General features: G+C 42.3%; 1 protein-coding gene across 3 annotated transcripts in view; it reads left to right on the forward strand.

Annotated features, from left to right (window-relative positions):
• LOC135214803 (putative ATPase N2B) overlaps nt 1–17,296 on the forward strand; it is a 108,813-nt gene that overhangs the window by 16,960 nt on the left and 74,557 nt on the right. For 2 of the 3 annotated variants that reach the window (XM_064249170.1, XM_064249169.1), the window contains 2 exons: nt 4,236–4,430; nt 4,935–5,105. In XM_064249170.1, coding sequence (XP_064105240.1) covers nt 4,239–4,430; nt 4,935–5,105 — 363 coding nt within the window. In that variant the 5' untranslated portion in view covers nt 4,236–4,238. Of the gene's footprint in view, nt 1–4,187; nt 4,431–4,934; nt 5,106–17,296 lie in introns of all 3 variants that reach the window. The other variant, XM_064249171.1, reaches the window with a different exon arrangement.

The following is a 17,296-nucleotide window of genomic DNA, read 5'->3' on the forward strand; positions in this document are numbered from 1 at the left end:
GCGAGAGAATGGTTCACAGAGGTCATGTCCTTTCCTTGTAGACTTTCCAAGGACATTGCCCTGGAGGAAAGATCTACTCAAACAGCCCCACTTCGAAAGGTTTCACCAAAACCAATCTCCGCTCTGGGTCTGACTTGCGTTCAGACTATCGAAAAGTTGGCCAGAGCGAGAGGTTTTTCGAAAGCAGCTGCGAGAGCAATCTCACATGCAAGACGTGCTTCCACAAGAGCTGTTTACCAATCGAAGTGGGCTTCCTTCAGGGCATGGTGTAAAAAGGAGGGAGTTCCTCTTCGACCTCTGTGAACCAAATATGATGATTTTCTGCTCTTCCTTAGGAATGTGCAAAAAATTAGCGGTCCCTCTACCATCAAGGGATATAAAAGCATGTTGTCAGCGGTTTTTAGACCTGTCTGACAACAAGGACATTCATGACCTTTTAAAGTCTTTCGAGACCTCGAAGGTTCCTCAAATGAGACCTCCATCATGGAACCTTGACGTAGTCCTTAAATTCCTTATGTCAAGCCCTTTCGAACCGCTTCAGGCAGCGTCTCTTCGAAACCTGACAAGGAAGGCTCTTTTCCTAACTTCTCTTGCGACGGCTAAGAGAGTTAGTGAAATTCAAGCGTTTAACAAGTTAATGGGATTCAAAGGAGACAATGCTGTCTGCTCGTTGAACCCAACTTTCTTGGCGAAGAATGAAAATCCTTCGAACCCTTGGCCGAAGACTTTCGAGATCAAGGGTATGTCAAGTCTGGTGGGCCAAGAACCAGAGAGAGTCCTGTGCCCGGTCAGGGCTTTCAAGTTCTACGTGCATAGAACGAAAGAGGTAAGAGGGTCCCTCAGGTAATCTCTGGTGCTCTGTGAAGAGACCAGAGTTACCTTTATCGAAGAATGCTGTTGCTTTCTTTCTAAGGGACATCATTCGGGAGGCTCATTCATCTTTCCAGAAGACTGATTTGAGCCTCTTACGAGTGAAAGCGCACGAAGTTCGAGCCGTCGCTACCTCTCTTTGCCTTCCAAAAGAAACATGTCGATCAAGGACATCCTTGATTGCACCTTTTGGAGGAGTAACTCCGTCTTCGCCTCACATTACCTAAGGGATGTGAGAACGATTTATGACGATTGTAATGCACTGGGGCCATACGTTTCTGCGGACACAGTATTGGGGTCCGGAAGTAGCTCTTTCCCTATCCCTTAGTTAGGATTAGGTTAGTTTGTTGTTGTGTTTTTAGGTTGTGGTGAGTCTTATGTGAAGATCTCCCATCCTTTAGTTAGTTTTAAGGGGTTTTTTGTGAATAGTTGCTTCGTTGCCCTCATTTGTATGGCCTCGATGATCTTGTCACGTTGAGGTCTCGTACCCGTTGACAGATCATCCAGAGCGCACCAGCACTACAGGTCTCCACCTGGCTGGCAACTCTGATTTAAGCAAAAGCAGCCTACGTGACAGTAATCACATAGTCTACTTTGCAAAACAGGTGAGGAACCAAGATGTATATCATCTACTTAATTAAGTTTCCTAAAAAATCCTATTCTGTCTCTTTCCCACCATCCGAAGGTGGGATTCAGCTATATATATATCTGTCAGGTAAGTGGCATGAACAAAATGTTATTGTTGTTATACAATTAAGTTTGTTCATACTTACCTGGCAGATATATATAATTAAAGTGCCCGCCCTCCTCCCCTCAGGAGACAGAGGCATTAATAAAATATGAATAGAAAATGGGAATGGTTCCTGATATCCGCCTCCCAGCGGCGGGAATGGGTACTACCACCTGGCCGCCCACTGCGTGTGCCGCGAGTTTTGAAATTTCTGTCGGACGTCAGAAAATACAGCTATATATATATCTGCCAGGTAAGTATGAACAAACTTAATTGTATAATAACAATAACATATTTCCTTCTTTTCCTGAGGGAAAAGTCACATCTCTCTGTACCAACAATTAAAGGATACAGAAGTATGCTTTCGTCAGTCTTTAGAAACAGAGGCTTAGACTTGACGAATAATAAAGATTTGCACGATCTCATCCGCTCTTTTGAAAACGTCCAAGTCAGTAGAGCCTAGGATTCCGAGCTGGAACTTAGATGTGGTTCTGAAATTTCTATCCTCGGAAAAGTTCGAACCACCTCATACGGCTTCATTCCGTGATATCACTAGAAAGTGTATATTTCTTCTATCTCTGGCTACGGCTAAAAGGGTCAGCGAGTTGCACGCCTTGAGTCACGAGTTGGTTTTCAAAGAAGATTCTGCGATTTGTTCATTCCAGACTCTTTTTCTTGCCAAAAACGAGAACCCTTCGAATCCCTGGCCTAGGAGTTTCGAGGTAAAAGGACTTACTAGCCTAGTAGGCAGAGAAATAGAAAGATCACTTTGTCCAGTTAGAGCACTGAAATTCTATCTGGACAGAAAGAAGCGGTTGGGAGGCTCACAACATGGTCTTTGGTGCTCGGTAAAAGACCCCAAGAGACCTATGTCTAAAAATGCTTTGGCCTTCTTTGTTAGAAGTGTAATTACCGAGGCTCATAAGAACTGCCCAGATGACTCTTTTAATCTATTAAGAGTAAGAGCTCATGAGGTAAGGGCAATCGCGACATCAATTGCGTTCCAGAGAAATATGTCACTAAAAATATTTTGGACGCAACCTATTGGAGATGCAACTCAGTATTTGCATCTCATTATTTAAAAGATGTGCGAGTAACGTATGAGAAATGTTTTTCTTAGGTCCGTTTGTGTCAGCACAGACGGTTCTGGTAAAGGAGAGAGCACCGAGCCTAAATATGTGTACGTAACCCTCTTGTCGGATGTGTTCCCGTTTTTCCTGTGCATGGGAGTGTCAGATGTCGCACTGGCGGCCTTCACTTCGCTTCATTAAGGAAATCGAGTGACAGCTGACTATTAGAGGGGTACAAAATTTTTATTTTTGTATGTATGAGTTTCGAGTTTGTGGTTGTTTGCTAAGAGTTTGGGGATGACTCTTAGCAATCTTAGAACTAACACGGGTTAGGATCGGGTGATCGGGATCGTTGTGTGCTCCTTAAAGAAGGTGTGTTGTCATATAAGCGTGGATTAGCACCCTTGACAAATGCCAGTTAGGCTCTGCCGAGTAAGTGGATAAGACCCCATCGACAGACAGCAAGAACTCTTGGCCACAGATCACTATCTCGCTAAGGCTCTTGAGATGAAGCAGACTCCTGGGCAGTAGCCACGAAGTCTTCCATCTAATAAGGTAGGAACTAAGGTTTATTTATACCTACAACATATGTTGTTTACCGTCTAGTCAGTTAGTTTAGCTGTCTCTTGCCCTCCACCAAAGGGTGTCAATCAGCTATGTATATATCTGACAGGTAAAGTTGAATGTATGAAAATGATATTGTTATGATACAATAAAGTTTCATACATACTTACCTGGCAGATATATACAATTGAAGAACCCACCCAGCCTCCCCGCAGGAGACAGGTGGAAGAGAGAATCTGATTAGAAAACGGGAATAGTTCCTAGTTCTGCTACCCAGAGCAGGGCGGTAGATCACCTGACCTACCTGTAGCGAGTGCCGCGAAATTTGAATTTCTGTCGGGACGACGGAGTCGATAGCTATGTATATATATCTGCCAGGTAAAGTATGTATGAAACTTTATTGTATCATAACAATATCATTTTTTCTTGAGTGCTACACTGTATTAATTGAACTTATGGACTTTTATATGTAAAAAATACTATTCTGTCCATTATTCTTCATTGTAGAAGTTAGTTTTTTAATTAGGTATCCCATCAATCTATCATTTTAATATTTGTCTTATTAAACATCAGCTTTGCTTTAGACTCTACATTCTACATGTTTCCAGTACCTGGTCTTAAGACCAGACTTTCATGATGAATGAAATATCCCTAAAGGTATTATGGGGAAATCTTGGAATTGTTCTGCATCAACTTTAATCAATCCATATTTCCTGTCATTTTTTAGAATGAGGAACCTTACCTACTTTGTTTCCAAGTACTAAGTTGAACTTGCCTCTGTTTATGAGGCAGATTTGTTCTTCCCTAAGAAGGGAAATTTGCAATAATTTTTTGTCACAATGGAGTTAGCTTTAGGTTTATTGTGGTCACTTGACCAGCAAAAAAATAAAAATAGTAATTTTGTTTTATTTATTTTAGTTAGAAAGGTGATGGATTTTCTTGTATTTTTGCAGAGACAATTCATTGTAATGCATTTTGTTTAAAAAGGAAACATTTCTCAGAGAATGTTGGTGGCTCGAAGATTTGCCTTCAACAATTGTGCAGTCCGCTGCCTTGCCACTGCAGCCCAAGAGGTTGCAGCTAATGGAGTGCAAGGCCCGACATCTCTGTATGATAAGCAAGTATCTGAAGGCAAAATACTTCCCGATAACCATCAAAAGCTTATCATACATGAACTTCAACAGTGCTATGATGCAGTAAGTTTGCTGGATTTGTACTTTTCATGCTTTTTCAGAATGCACTGTTCATCAGGTATGTAAAAACCAGTAAGAAGTATAGTTTTAGTTTGAAGATTTAAGTAAAATTCTCATGGCAATAATACAGAAATTCTGCTCTACAATGTAAGCCTTGCCTAATTCATTGTAATGCTCCAATAGTAAGTGATTGTAGGACATGAAAGAACAATAATATTTGTTCCATTGCATTAAACTTTTCTGTCAAGTATATTGCATATCAGTATTACTGAAATAATCATTTTGAGCATTATCTGCATTAAAAATAGACTGAGCAAGAGAGATCTGAAAAATCTGTAAGTAAACAGATCAGTCAATTCACAGTAAAGTACAATGTACATAAAACAAGTTTTTTCATTAATCTTATCGAAAGTTCAGTAAAGGACAATCCTATGACAGAATTATAGAGAAGGAAGGATGAGATATTCTTTAGCTAATATTTGGAATCTTTGCTTTTGTTATAACCAGGTTGTTGGATACACACCACCTCCACCTCTTGGTGCATTTATGAAGCTAATAGGGTGGCAGCGTGAGGTGAAATCTCCAGGTGGAGTCTATATCTGGGGAACTGTAGGAACTGGTAAAACCATGTTAATGGACTTGTTTTATGAATGTGTTCCTATTGATAAGAAAGCAAGAGTAAGTAAACAAAAGTGAACTTCTATTTTTTATATATTAAGTGTTTGATATTGGATTTTGGATATACGTACACTTTTTTTGTAAATTATGGACCATTTACATTTTCCATTTATTTTAACATTGTCAGAGAGTAATATGTACTCTACTTGTTCTCTATTGTTAAATGTGACAATTATTGATAGTGCAGTGTGCATATCACTGAAGTATGTATACGTTAAGTAGGTTTTGTCACATTTTGAATTTTACACTTGCTAGATATAACTTCTTCCTAGTCTTTCGTGATTGTTCTTCTTTTTTCCTTATGGTTAATTTTTACATCTTTCTAAAAGTATGTACGCACTGATTCATTCAATTCCAGAGAAAGATTATTGCACTAACCTTCAATCTACTTGACTTGCATATTGCTTTAACTTTACCATCTGCAAGGTTTTCTTATGAAAACAACCTCTGATTCCACAAAGGCCCAGTGTGGTTTTGTTAGGCTTTGTAAACAGACCATTACTACTAAAGTAATCATGTTACTGGTGAACTGTGTAGTGGGGTAAGTACTTATAGTGTCACCACAAATTGGCATTGGGAGTGCTATTGTTCCATACTATACAGCTGCCATTTCTTACTCAGGTATTGCTTCAAATTTCAGAAAAAAAAACCTCTGGGCTAGTCATATGAGAATCAATACATTTGACTTCATGGTCAGGTCAAATTACTACTTTTATTTAATCCTGTTACTGCTGATGATTATTTGTATTGCTGGCAGCTGAGATTGCTCAAGATGAGCATGTCACAATCCTCACCTAAATAGCTCAATTCTATATTCGGTACCCTGGCTTTGCTAAGACTGTCTGGTTGTTTGTGGTAACTATAGTACATACTACATTTTTCAAATCTTAATTTAATTTTCCTGTGTGGGTTTGTGGTGTCCATTCTGTTTCTTTGTGCTGTTTAAGAATTTGTATTTGAATCATGATTATTTGGGATTACGTATTTATTTGTTGCACTTACGGATTATTAATGGTTTTTGTTTTGGTCACGTTTTGTTGTTTTGTCTGTTGTATGTTGTGAAGCTAGTTCACATTTAGTATTTTTGTCTGACATTGCATGAGCATTATCAGTTATGTATTCAGTTTTGAAGCATATTTATAATAAGAGATACTTCCCAGGTTTCTTAGATATAGACCCCTCCATTTTCTATATTTGAAGCTTGGAAAGTGGTTTCATGTATGACCTAGAATTCATACGTAAATTTCAGTTTGGATGGAATCTACTGACACATGAGAGGCAAATCAAAATCTCTTGCAACCCTATACATGAAGGAAAATTTGGTATCAACATTAAGTTTTATCAGGAAATTTCAGTATGAACATTAAGTCCTATAATGAGTTAAAAAATTTACCCCATAAATCAGCAGTCTTTGCCAAGATCTTTCAACACACTCAAGAAATCTCAGTACATGTTAGTTATGAGTAAAGATTACTATACTAGGACGGGATGAATTTTCATACCACTTAGATTCTTGATAGCTGCATTTGAGTTGATCATCATTGTATACAAGTGTAAGATTTCTAAAAGGTATGTAATGCAAGGTATCAGGTATTTTAAATATATTTAAAGATAGTAAAAGCAACATATGAATAATACTTAAAGATAGTAAGAGCAACATATGAATATAAACATATTAATACAGTTTAAACACTTTAGTAAGTGAGGGTAAAATAGAGATGCAAAGTTTGTACAAAAATAGAGCTTGTCATATTAATAATTAGAGGTACGTATATATATAATGGGTATTAAAAAGAACTAATGCATTTTATTGATCAAAGTACATGACATTTTTTATTCTGCTTTTGAAGATTGTAAGACTTTTATCATTTGGGACTGACTGGTTGATTTATGGGGACTTTTCCATACCAGCCAGTGAGTATAGCTTTGGTATGTAATTCAGATGTGTGTTTGTTGAAGAGAGGGAGTGAGATATCATTGTTACCTGAGGTCCAAGGCCCAATTCACACAGACCACATATTGAGATTTGCAGTCATTGTATGGCTTGATCATGCTTCAGACTCATTACTTTTTAGCATTTGCATGGAAACTTTAGTGACCCACATGGCAAGCTAGTACCAAAAATAGATTTTGCAGAAGAAACACTGTTTCGGCTTCTACTACAACAAAAAAGCAATGTCTTCATAATAAATTGTGACACTGTTGTAATGTGATTGCGAGTGAGCTGCACTCTTGGACAGGACAGAGGCAAGTTTTGTGTAGCCACACTTTGCAGCTGACACCACAACTGCATTCAGTTTTTTGGCCCCTGAGAATAACCCTCATTAGTATCTGTGTAAAATCATGGCTTGCCACAAACTCACCTTTTTTTTATGTGGTATGGCTGCGGTCTGCATAAGTTGGGCCTAAAAGATAAGCAGAGGTTAAAAAAGAGGGGGAGGTCACTCCTCCTCATATGAGAGTGCTAGTGCTTGAATCTAGATTGAAGTTAGGGACCACCCTAAATGATGGATGACCCTCTTACATAGCAGCAAGGACTCCTGCAAGCACAGTGGGGCTCAGAGATCTTGACTGCTGAATAAAAAATGTGAGGGAGCAAAGGGTGACAAAGAGAAGGGAATTGGGGAAAACTTAATTTCCCACATCCTTCATCATCTAAGTGAAAAATGAGGACAAACAAGAGATTAGATTTGAGACTTCCACTATAGGATATAAATAACCACCATTCAACATAGGAATGTAATTTCTGATGCATGATCCTCTAATAACCTTTAATCTTATGCAAATATCAACATCAGTAACACTTCTAAATCTTTCAAAACCACAAAATATTTTAAACTACATACGTAATTTGAAAAAAAAATTCCAGGCCACTACTAAGGAGTAACAGATAAATAGGCAATCAATTTCATATAAGTAACTTGCCAAGTAATTACATCTCTATAGTTTCTAACTCAGGCGGATATTTTGCTGGGGGTACGATCTTGGTCGATGACCAAGCATCCACTCCGTATATGGCATGAGTGGCCAGATGTCACAGATTCCTTGTTTTACAATTTTTTTTATTGTTTTTACCAGTTTTCGAGCCAGCGCTAGAAGATTAACCTATTGTTAAGACCTCAGGTTTGTTAGCTATGAAAAATACAAATTGATTAAAAAATTTGTCCTTTTAGTGTAGGTGACAAGCCCCGCCCACTAACGGGAGTACTGGAAACAACTTGCAAAAACCTCTTTCTGTTTCTGCTGGCTCTCAAGTAAACAGGTGTCTGCAGCAGCATTTGTTCATTGGTTTTCGGTCGTATAACTGGAATCAGTGAAGTATTATCAGTTGTTTTTGAGTAGCCTTCAAGCTTTGATAGCTTTCAGGATCAGTTTTTTCTAGTTTTTATTATTATTTCTGAGTCAAGTTTATCTTGTTTTTATTTTGTCTGATTCAAGTTTATCTAGTTTTTGTTATTGTAGCGAAGGTTGCAAAATTAGATTGATCAAATGTTCATATGATTCTCATACAATTTGCAGTAAGTGTAGGGGACAGGAATGTAGTAAGGAGAGAACTTGTGCAGAATGTAATTATTGGAACTTAAGTCTCACTAGGCAAGTTACAAAGGGAAGGAAAGGAAGTTGGCCTCTGGAGCCAAGAATTGAGCTTCACTTAGCTTAAAACCTACACCTAAGCATAGGTTAGAAGATATCCTGGCTGTTCCTTCTTCCTCTCTTTCCACTTTTTCTCTTGCTACTAGCCTTCCTTTTTTTTATTCCACCTACTCCTGCCCCTGGCTCCCATGCTTCCGACCCTGATGCCATTGCCAATAAAGTGATAAGTTAGTGTTGTGCAAGTGGAGAGGGTGGCTACTCGTCCTGCCAGTTCTCTTACATGGAGGTCACTATCCTGCTCCCCTGAACCTGGGAGAAGACTTATTGAAAGTCCAAGGGAGGCCTATGGAGTTTGCCATGTGTAGCTGCTCCCTAAGTCCAGTCTGTTGCGATTCCCAGGTTTTGGCAGGCAGCCATTGGAAAGGCATCTTGATGGGATGTGCACCAATTACCATCTAGATCCGAGGATCCCAGTGCAGATAGGAAGCGCTGCAAACACTCTTGATTCTTCACAGACACTGGAGAGACATGCAGATAACTGTTCTGTTCTCTGCTCTCTGTCAAGCAGTGTGAAGAGGCTAGCCAGATCCCACAGCTAGCCTGAAATTTTGCTGTGGATCTCTCTGTCTCTGCCTCAGTTTGACATCTACTTTGTGGGGAGCAAGGTACATGGGACTGCCAGAAGACCTCCCCTGAGTGCCCAGTTGTTGAAACACCCTTACTGGACACTCCAAGTGCCTGGTGCCATTTCTAGAGTGCCCAGTGCCAACAAACCTCCTCAGGTAATCATTGTTATTACAAGAGACTCAGAGCATGAGTGCTCAGCACCACTTCCCAAGCATCTGGCACCCGAAACCAACTCCAGAGAGCCTGGTGCCAGCTCCGAGCAACCAACACCAGTTCCCGAGCTCCAGCTCTCAAGCCTGGCATCAACTGTTCAGTACCTGTCTCCGTCTTCTGATTGCCGGGCTTCTGCTTCCAGAGTGGGGTCTCTTCTTTTGAAGCATGATGAACCGTCCTTGGCACCTCCATCCCAGAGACTTCTCATGATTTGTCATTGTCTCCAGTCTGAAAGAAGTTGATGAATGGCTTCATGATAAGAGGGAGGAAACCAAAGCACCCATCACCATACCTCCCTTGCGCTTAGTCCGTAAGAGGTACAGTCAACCCCCACCTATACATGTAGTTCCAAATTTGCTGACTCACCTATTCATGGATTTCTCTATGTAACACATACAGGCACTCCCCAGTTATCAGCCATCCAGTTTTATGGAACTTGTCTAGCGATGACAACAACTGAATTTTTGGCATCAATACGAGTCAATCCCCGCTTATCACCACCAATCCTCAGTTATCACCGCTGATAACCGGGGATTGGCGCTATCATCGCCCATTTTCAGTTATTGTCACACTGTCAGGAACGGAACCCTGCCAGTAATCGGGGACTGCCTGTATACATGTTATTTGCATTATTTTTCACAGAAATATTCAATAATTATTGTATTTTCATATCATTTCATGACTAAATGCACTTTTTGTGATAAAACTATTAAAATACTCTGTATGTACAAGCGTTTTTAGAGTATTTTTGTCTTTCACTTGAACTATCAAAATTGCAGTTCTAAGTACGTACTATTTTTAGAGGGGTTTTAAGTATTGAGGGTGGGTGGATTGTGGTACACATCCCCCACAAATACTGGAGGCCAACTGTATCTGTGTTACATCATTAGAGAAGCTCCTTCTTTGGGAGCCGCTGCCCTCTCCCAAGGGGACTCCTCCAGTCTCATCAAATCTTCTGGACGCTCTGCGTTTTCGTCGGCGAAGGTTATGTTTTTGTACATGCAACTTCCCGGCAGATATAATACTTAGCTTATGTCTCTGACGTCCGACAGAAATTCGAATTTCGCGGCACACGCTGCAGGTAGGTCAGAGTGATCTACCCCCCATGCCGCTGGGTGGCAGGAATAGGAACCATTCCCGTTCTAGAACCAGATTTTCTCTGTCGCGGTAGTGTCAACATATGTTGTTGCTACCTCCTGACTTGATTTTCGTTTTTCATCGCCATCGATCTTCTGGGCTGTCTTTTGCAGGGAAGTACTGGGTCTTTGGTTCGGCATACGCTTTTATTAACTTTTTAATGAATTTGGCTTCGAAAATTTCGAAGAATATATGACGTGTAACTACCGAAAATTTTCGGTAGACACTCACATAGTTTGCAAGAAAGGGAAATATTAATATTTATTCATTAATACGTGTAATAAGTGTTAGAATTGATTGAGGAAATATACTGACTTCCTACTTTAGGGAGTCAGTAAAGCATGTAACTAGATACGTTTCTTTTAAAAGTTTTTTGGAAACTCGTACTAACGAGCAATTAGAGTATTAACAGTACTAGTAGTGTTGCATCCTCATCACCTTCTTACTTCGCAGAAACTTCAAATTCATAATTGCAATTTGAAGACAAGGATTGTGGCTCAAAATGCGAGCTATTGAAAGGTAAGAAGTGATTACTAGTGTTCCCCATTGCAGTGGAGGGTGCGTCTGATCGGCTCTGTCTCGCTCCCAGGCCTAGACCTCTTTCAAGCTCCCAAGCCCAGGGGACGAAGTCGAATTGTCGAAAGCCGTAAGGAGGTTTCAGAGAATCCCCACCGGTCAGGCGTGCCCCTCGGCAGGTTCTGTAGAGCGTCCCAGACTGCCAAGGATAGCCATTGAAAAGGCATCCTTAAAAAAGTGCGTCTCTTCATCTTACATCCGAAAAGACGAAGAATGTATATGTTTTGATGATCTAGCGCGTTCTCTGAAAACTAAGAGAACACTGAGCAAGAGCCAGCCAGGAACTTAGGAAGCCGCATTCCAGCAAGCTAGCGTGAGCCACCAAACGCGAGCCGCGTTCTAGCAACTGAGCGCGAGCCGCGTTCTAGAAAATTTTTCTTGGCGCAAGGCGCCTTCAAAGAGATGAAGCGCCAGCCTGGCGCAAATTGTGCCAGAAAAACAGACGGCTAAAGCAAGGAGCCTTATAGTACAGTGGCAATCAGAACGATCCTTACCATTGAACGTTCTTTCCGGGCAAGAGGCTCTTTCTAAAAGGGGTCTAGTAGGCGCTCGGAACTATCAGGGCGCACGGGACCTTTCCACGCAAGCGAACGTTCCAGGAGCGAGTCTCCTTTGCGTTATAGCGTGCGGAACATTCCAGGCGCGCGGAACTATCCAGGCGCTAGGCGCAAGGAGCCAGGCGCCAGAATATTCCAAATCTTCTTATGAGACAGAGAGGTCAGTCGCGAGGCTCCTCTTTGAGTTTTTAACTTGAGCAACTTTCCCCTGGCAAAGGTGCAAGATGTCGCACAGGCGGTCGTCGCGTTTGTCAGAAGGATTCTCATACTAAGAGAGCCAAGCCTTCATTATTCAGAAGACTCCTGTGTTGGCAGTTCCTCTCAATGCGGACTCTCTCCTTCATTCATGCTCTTCCCTCGTTATGAAGAGGCAAGAGCATTGGGAGTTTTTCTTATAAGAATCTCATCGACGTTTGGGTATGATGGCGGATAGGAAATATCTACTTCCTTCCGTAAACCCTACAGATGAACAGGAATTCTGTCTCTTCCGCGATTTATAGAGGAAATCACGAAGATTTAAAGAGTTCCTGGATTAACTTCCTTCCTTAAGGAGATATATATACTCTTTCTATCATTCTATTAACGAAAAGAACGAAGACAGTAAAAATTTTTCCTTTCTCTATCTGCCTCGGCAGGGAAAGAAGGTAATAGAGTATCTGCTGTATGAGAATACGATACGGCAAATCACACATACCGTAGTTACTTCTTTGCAGAGCAACTCAATTACCAGTATCCTTCCAGGAATTTCCTAGGAAGGACTACGCTTAAAGGGATTGTTAAGACAACACCTACTTAGCTTCTAGATTTATCGAACGTCTTGTTTCGCTTAAATATGCATGAATAAGAACTTCCTGAACTTCGATTATAATTTTATAAGATTCCTTTATTTAATGGAGTAGCTGGCAACTCTGGAAGAGTAAGGCCAGACGGCTAACGGAGACTGCTATCGCGACCTTAGAGACCAACGCAGTAACATGTAGGTGTCGGTCATGAGTGGTTGGATACATGTCTCTCTCCTGCGGGATGGAATAACTAACCGTGTCTCTCCCCTACAATCGCGGTTTTAGCCTCGGATTGAGGGGATAGTTAAGCAAACATAAATAGAGAGGTTGGATTCACAGAAGTCACGTTCTTCTCACAGCATGTTTCGTAAGGCTTTTCCAAGAGTATCTGGATATTCTATCAGAATCTATTATAAATAGACCTGAAAAACCTCTCCACTCTGAGTCTTTCCGCATGCAGACTGACCAGAAGTGGACATGAATGAGAGGTTTTTCAAGGTAAATGACAATAGTCATGGCTAAGACATAGAATTGCTGCAGATCGTGCTAGATGGAATGAGGAAACTGTCCTCTTCCGATACCTCTGTGAACCACATAGCGAGGTTCTTTCTTCACTTTCAGAGGGAAGAATCACCTAGGTATATATCTGCTATCAAAGAACGCAGTAAAAGGCTATACTCTGTCTCTAACGAAGGGGAATTAGAGATAACAGAAGATTAAGATCTTCGGGATCTTATACGATACCGCAATACGACAAAGAGTAGGATATCATGTACTTCGAATGGGATCTTTTGTGGCCACGGATTCCGTGTTCCGACAAAATGGAACTGCTCCTCATCAAACTTCTTTGAGAAAGTTTATGAAGGAATTCTTTGTTTCTCTTAGCCCTAAACGACCAAGAAGACAAGTGAATTTTTTGTGCATTGGAATCTCGCATCAGATTCAATGGAGACTCGGCAATGGGTTCTTGCCAGCATAGTATGTCTGGCAAAAGAACTAAAACCCTCTATTCCTGACGCAACGCTTTCAGATAGAAGTTTCGTTGCCCAGGCAGGGTACTTACTTTTTCATCTACAGAAGAAGAGATGGTTTTAAACGTTTGCCTACAGAGTCTTCGGGGTGCGATGAGGGCTCGAAATGCTTCCCAGAAGGTATTCAGAAGGATACAATAAGAGCTAGAAATCAGGGTTCCGCCCAATTTCAGCTCGGAGTCTCCTTCGACTTCCAGACTCCTTCCCTTCCTTCGGGCAAGGATAGGGAAGATTCTGCAACGAGGAACCTCATCAACATGTAAGAAGGGATCTCGTTAGCAAAGGAAGTATTCACGAAGGATTCCTCCTCGGAGGAAGACTCTTCTTTCTCGTATTGTTAGATATCCTGTCGTCTACTGGATGTAGCTGACTACAATCACCTCCCCTTGCCAGGGGCCAAAAGATCAAAGGGGAAGAATTTCTTCCACCCTTCTCCAGTCTCCTGATAGACTATGTGGTTGTTCAGGACTCTCGGACAATGTAGCGCCAGCCAGGCGCCAAATGTCAATACAGGCGAAAAAACGCCAGAGCAGACAGTTCCAAGGAACTCTGTCATGGTCGGATACTGAGAAGGAGCGGGCCTCCAACCTGGCGCAAATGCGCCAGATGCGACAACAAATCGGACAGATATAAGAGTGTCCGATGTGGACATCGCCAGACAGCCTAGAGACTCTTCCAAGCTCGAAGCTCCAGCAAGTGTGGAGGAGCCAAGCCAGGCGCGAGGCGCCAGCCAGGCTCTAGGAGCCAGCCAGGCTCTAGAAGCCAGCCAGGCGCCATCCAGGTGCCAGGCTCCTTCAAGACTAGGCTCCAGTCAGGATTGAGGATCCATCCAGGCGCAAGGCTCCTTCCAGTAAAGAGAAACCTAAAGCTCTGTCATGTAAGAGGGCTAGTCCCCATTGATATGATACAGGTAAGGCTCTGCCATGTAAGTGGGTCAGCCCCCATTGGCACGATCCGAGAAGGCTCTGTCGTGTAAGCGGGCTAGCCCCCATTGACATGATCCAGAAGGGTTTGTCAGTCATAGGTCCCTACCTCGCTGAAACTCTTGAGGCATGCAGACTCATAGACAGTAATCATGAAGTCTTCTGCCAAGCTCCAGGCGCAAGCGCCCAGCCAGACGCAAGGCTCCAGCCAGGCGCGAGGCGCTAGCCAGGAGGGAGGAGCCAATCAGGCGCCCCAGCCAGGCGCGAGGCGCCATCCAGGCGCGAGGCTCCAGCCAGGCTCTAGGCGCCATTCAGGCGCAAGGCTCCAGCCAGGCGCGACGGCGCTAGACAGGCGCTAGGCGCCTGCCAGGCACGAAGCGCTAGCCAGGCTCCAGGCTTCACCCAGAAGAGATCTATATCAAAGAATGCCCTGGCCTTCTTTGAGACAATGTGATCTCCTAAGCACTTGACAAGTGCATTGATGATTCCTTCAAACAGCTGAGCATTAAAAGCGCATGAAGTGCGAGCTTTTCTGAATTCTTGTTCTTTCCTTAACAATATGTCATAAGGACATATTAGCTGTCACATACGGGAGATGCAACTCTGTGTTGACTTCCCATATCCGAAGGATGTCAAGATAACCTACGAGAGATCCTTCTCTCTTGGTTGATACGTGTCTGCGGATACATTGCTGGGATAGGGAGCCGATACTGATCCTTAACTAGTGAGTTAAATTTTATTTAACGTCGTGTTTTTTCTTTGGGTTGTTTGAAAGGAGTTTGGGGATAACTCTTTTCAACTTAAGCACTAACCCTCGTGTTAGGATCAGGTGATCGGGATCGGTGTTGTGCTCCTTAATTATGCCACTAGGCATAGGCATATTGTCATGTAAGAGGCTCTGTCGAGTAAATGGATAAGACCCCATCGACAGACCCACAAGAACTCTTAGCCATAGGTCACATCCTCGCTGAGGCTCTTGAGGCGAAGCAGATTCCTAGGCATTAGCCATGGAATCTTCCGCCTGAACAAGTAGGAACCAAGGTTTTATTTTTTTTATTACCTACAAACGATAATGTTGTTTACCTGTCTATTCAGTAAATAGTTGTCTCTTACCCACCACTAAGGGTGTCAATCAGCTAAGTATATATCTGCCGGGGAAGTTGCATGTACAAAAATGTTATTGTTAGAATACAATAAAGTTTTGTACATACTTACCCGGCAGATATATACGATGAATCGGCCCACCCAGCCTCCCTCAGGAGACAGGTGGAAGAGAAAATCTGGTTCTAGAACGGGAATGGTTCCTATTCCTGCCACCCAGCAGCAGGGGGTAGATCACCTGACCTACCTGCAGCGCGAAATTCGAATTTCTGTCGGACGTCAGAGACATAAGCTAAGTATATATCTGCGGGTAAGTATGTACAAAACTTTATTGTATTCTAACAATATCATTTTACCGGCCAAACTGGACCACCCTATGAACAACAACCTCTTCAAGGTATTTCAGATCATCAGTTTCTTGGACTGGATAGTCAGAACCCTGGCCAAGAAAATTGAGAATTTCAAGGAGTTAGAGAATGAAGTTGCCTCGGACTGGCTAGGTGTACTGTCTTGCACAAACAAGGTCATCAGGGGATGGCTCTATTGAGCTTCCGGCTCTTTTCTCCTTGGGAGTTTTGAAGAAGAGGAAATTGTGGGGCTCCTTCACAACTAAAGGTATTACACAGACCCAGATTCGGCCCCATTTGTTTACGCTATTGGACCCCCCATCACCTTTTCCTGACTGATACTGTGAGGGAAATTGTTTCAGACGTCCAAAAGAAGTCCACTCAGGATCTACTGTCACAGTCTTCTACAAGCCCCAAGGATTCATCTGCATTTGTGCCCAAGATGGCCTTTCCTCCTCAGTGGCAGCCCTTTCGAGGGAGTAAGTTTAGGTCATGGCCTAGAACCTATTTTTATGTCTGCTTCTCTTCCAGAGCTATCAAAAAAGGTTCAACCAAGTCCTTGCCCAAGAAATGAGAAGGTGGTCCTTCGTGCAACAGTGGGAGCCAGACTCCTCAAGTTTTGGAAGAGGTGGAGAATTAGAAGGACAAAGCTGTAGATAGTCAAGGTTCTGAAGGAGGGTTGTGCCATCCCGTTCACGAAGAACCCTCCTTTGGCCACTTCTCAATAGGTTTAGAGAAACATTCGGCACTTTTGGAGGTAGCCACCCTCATACAAAAGAGATCCATAGAAGAGTCGTGGACATCAGTTCAGAAGGCTTCTGCAACTATTTTTATGTGGTGTCCTAAACTTCGAAAGGTTGGAGACCAGTCCTCAACGTGAGCGCCCTCAATCTGTTTGTCCAGAAGACGAAGTTCAAAATGAAGACAAACCAGTCAGTCCTATCATCCATTCACCAGGGCGATTGAAGGATAACCTTGGATGTACAGGATACATGCTTCCACATCCCCATCCATCGCAGCTCCGGTAAGTATCTAAGGTTCGTCTTCCAGGACAAAATCTTCCAGTTTAGGGCTCTTTGCTTTAGCCTCTATAGTACTTCAAGTGTTCACTCGAGTCCTGGCTCCCCTAGTAAAGTGACTTCATTTAATAGGTATAAACATGGTCTATATCTGGACGACTGGCTCCTTTGATCCCCTTTGAAGGAAAAGAGCATGATGGACTTGAACAATAGTCTTCTCCTCACTCAGGAACTGGGTATTATCATTAACCTTCAGAAGTCCCAGTAGACCCAGTGGCAAGAGA

The sequence above is a fragment of the Macrobrachium nipponense genome, chromosome 46 (assembly GCF_015104395.2).
Source record: "Macrobrachium nipponense isolate FS-2020 chromosome 46, ASM1510439v2, whole genome shotgun sequence".
Classification (NCBI taxonomy): domain Eukaryota; kingdom Metazoa; phylum Arthropoda; class Malacostraca; order Decapoda; family Palaemonidae; genus Macrobrachium; species Macrobrachium nipponense.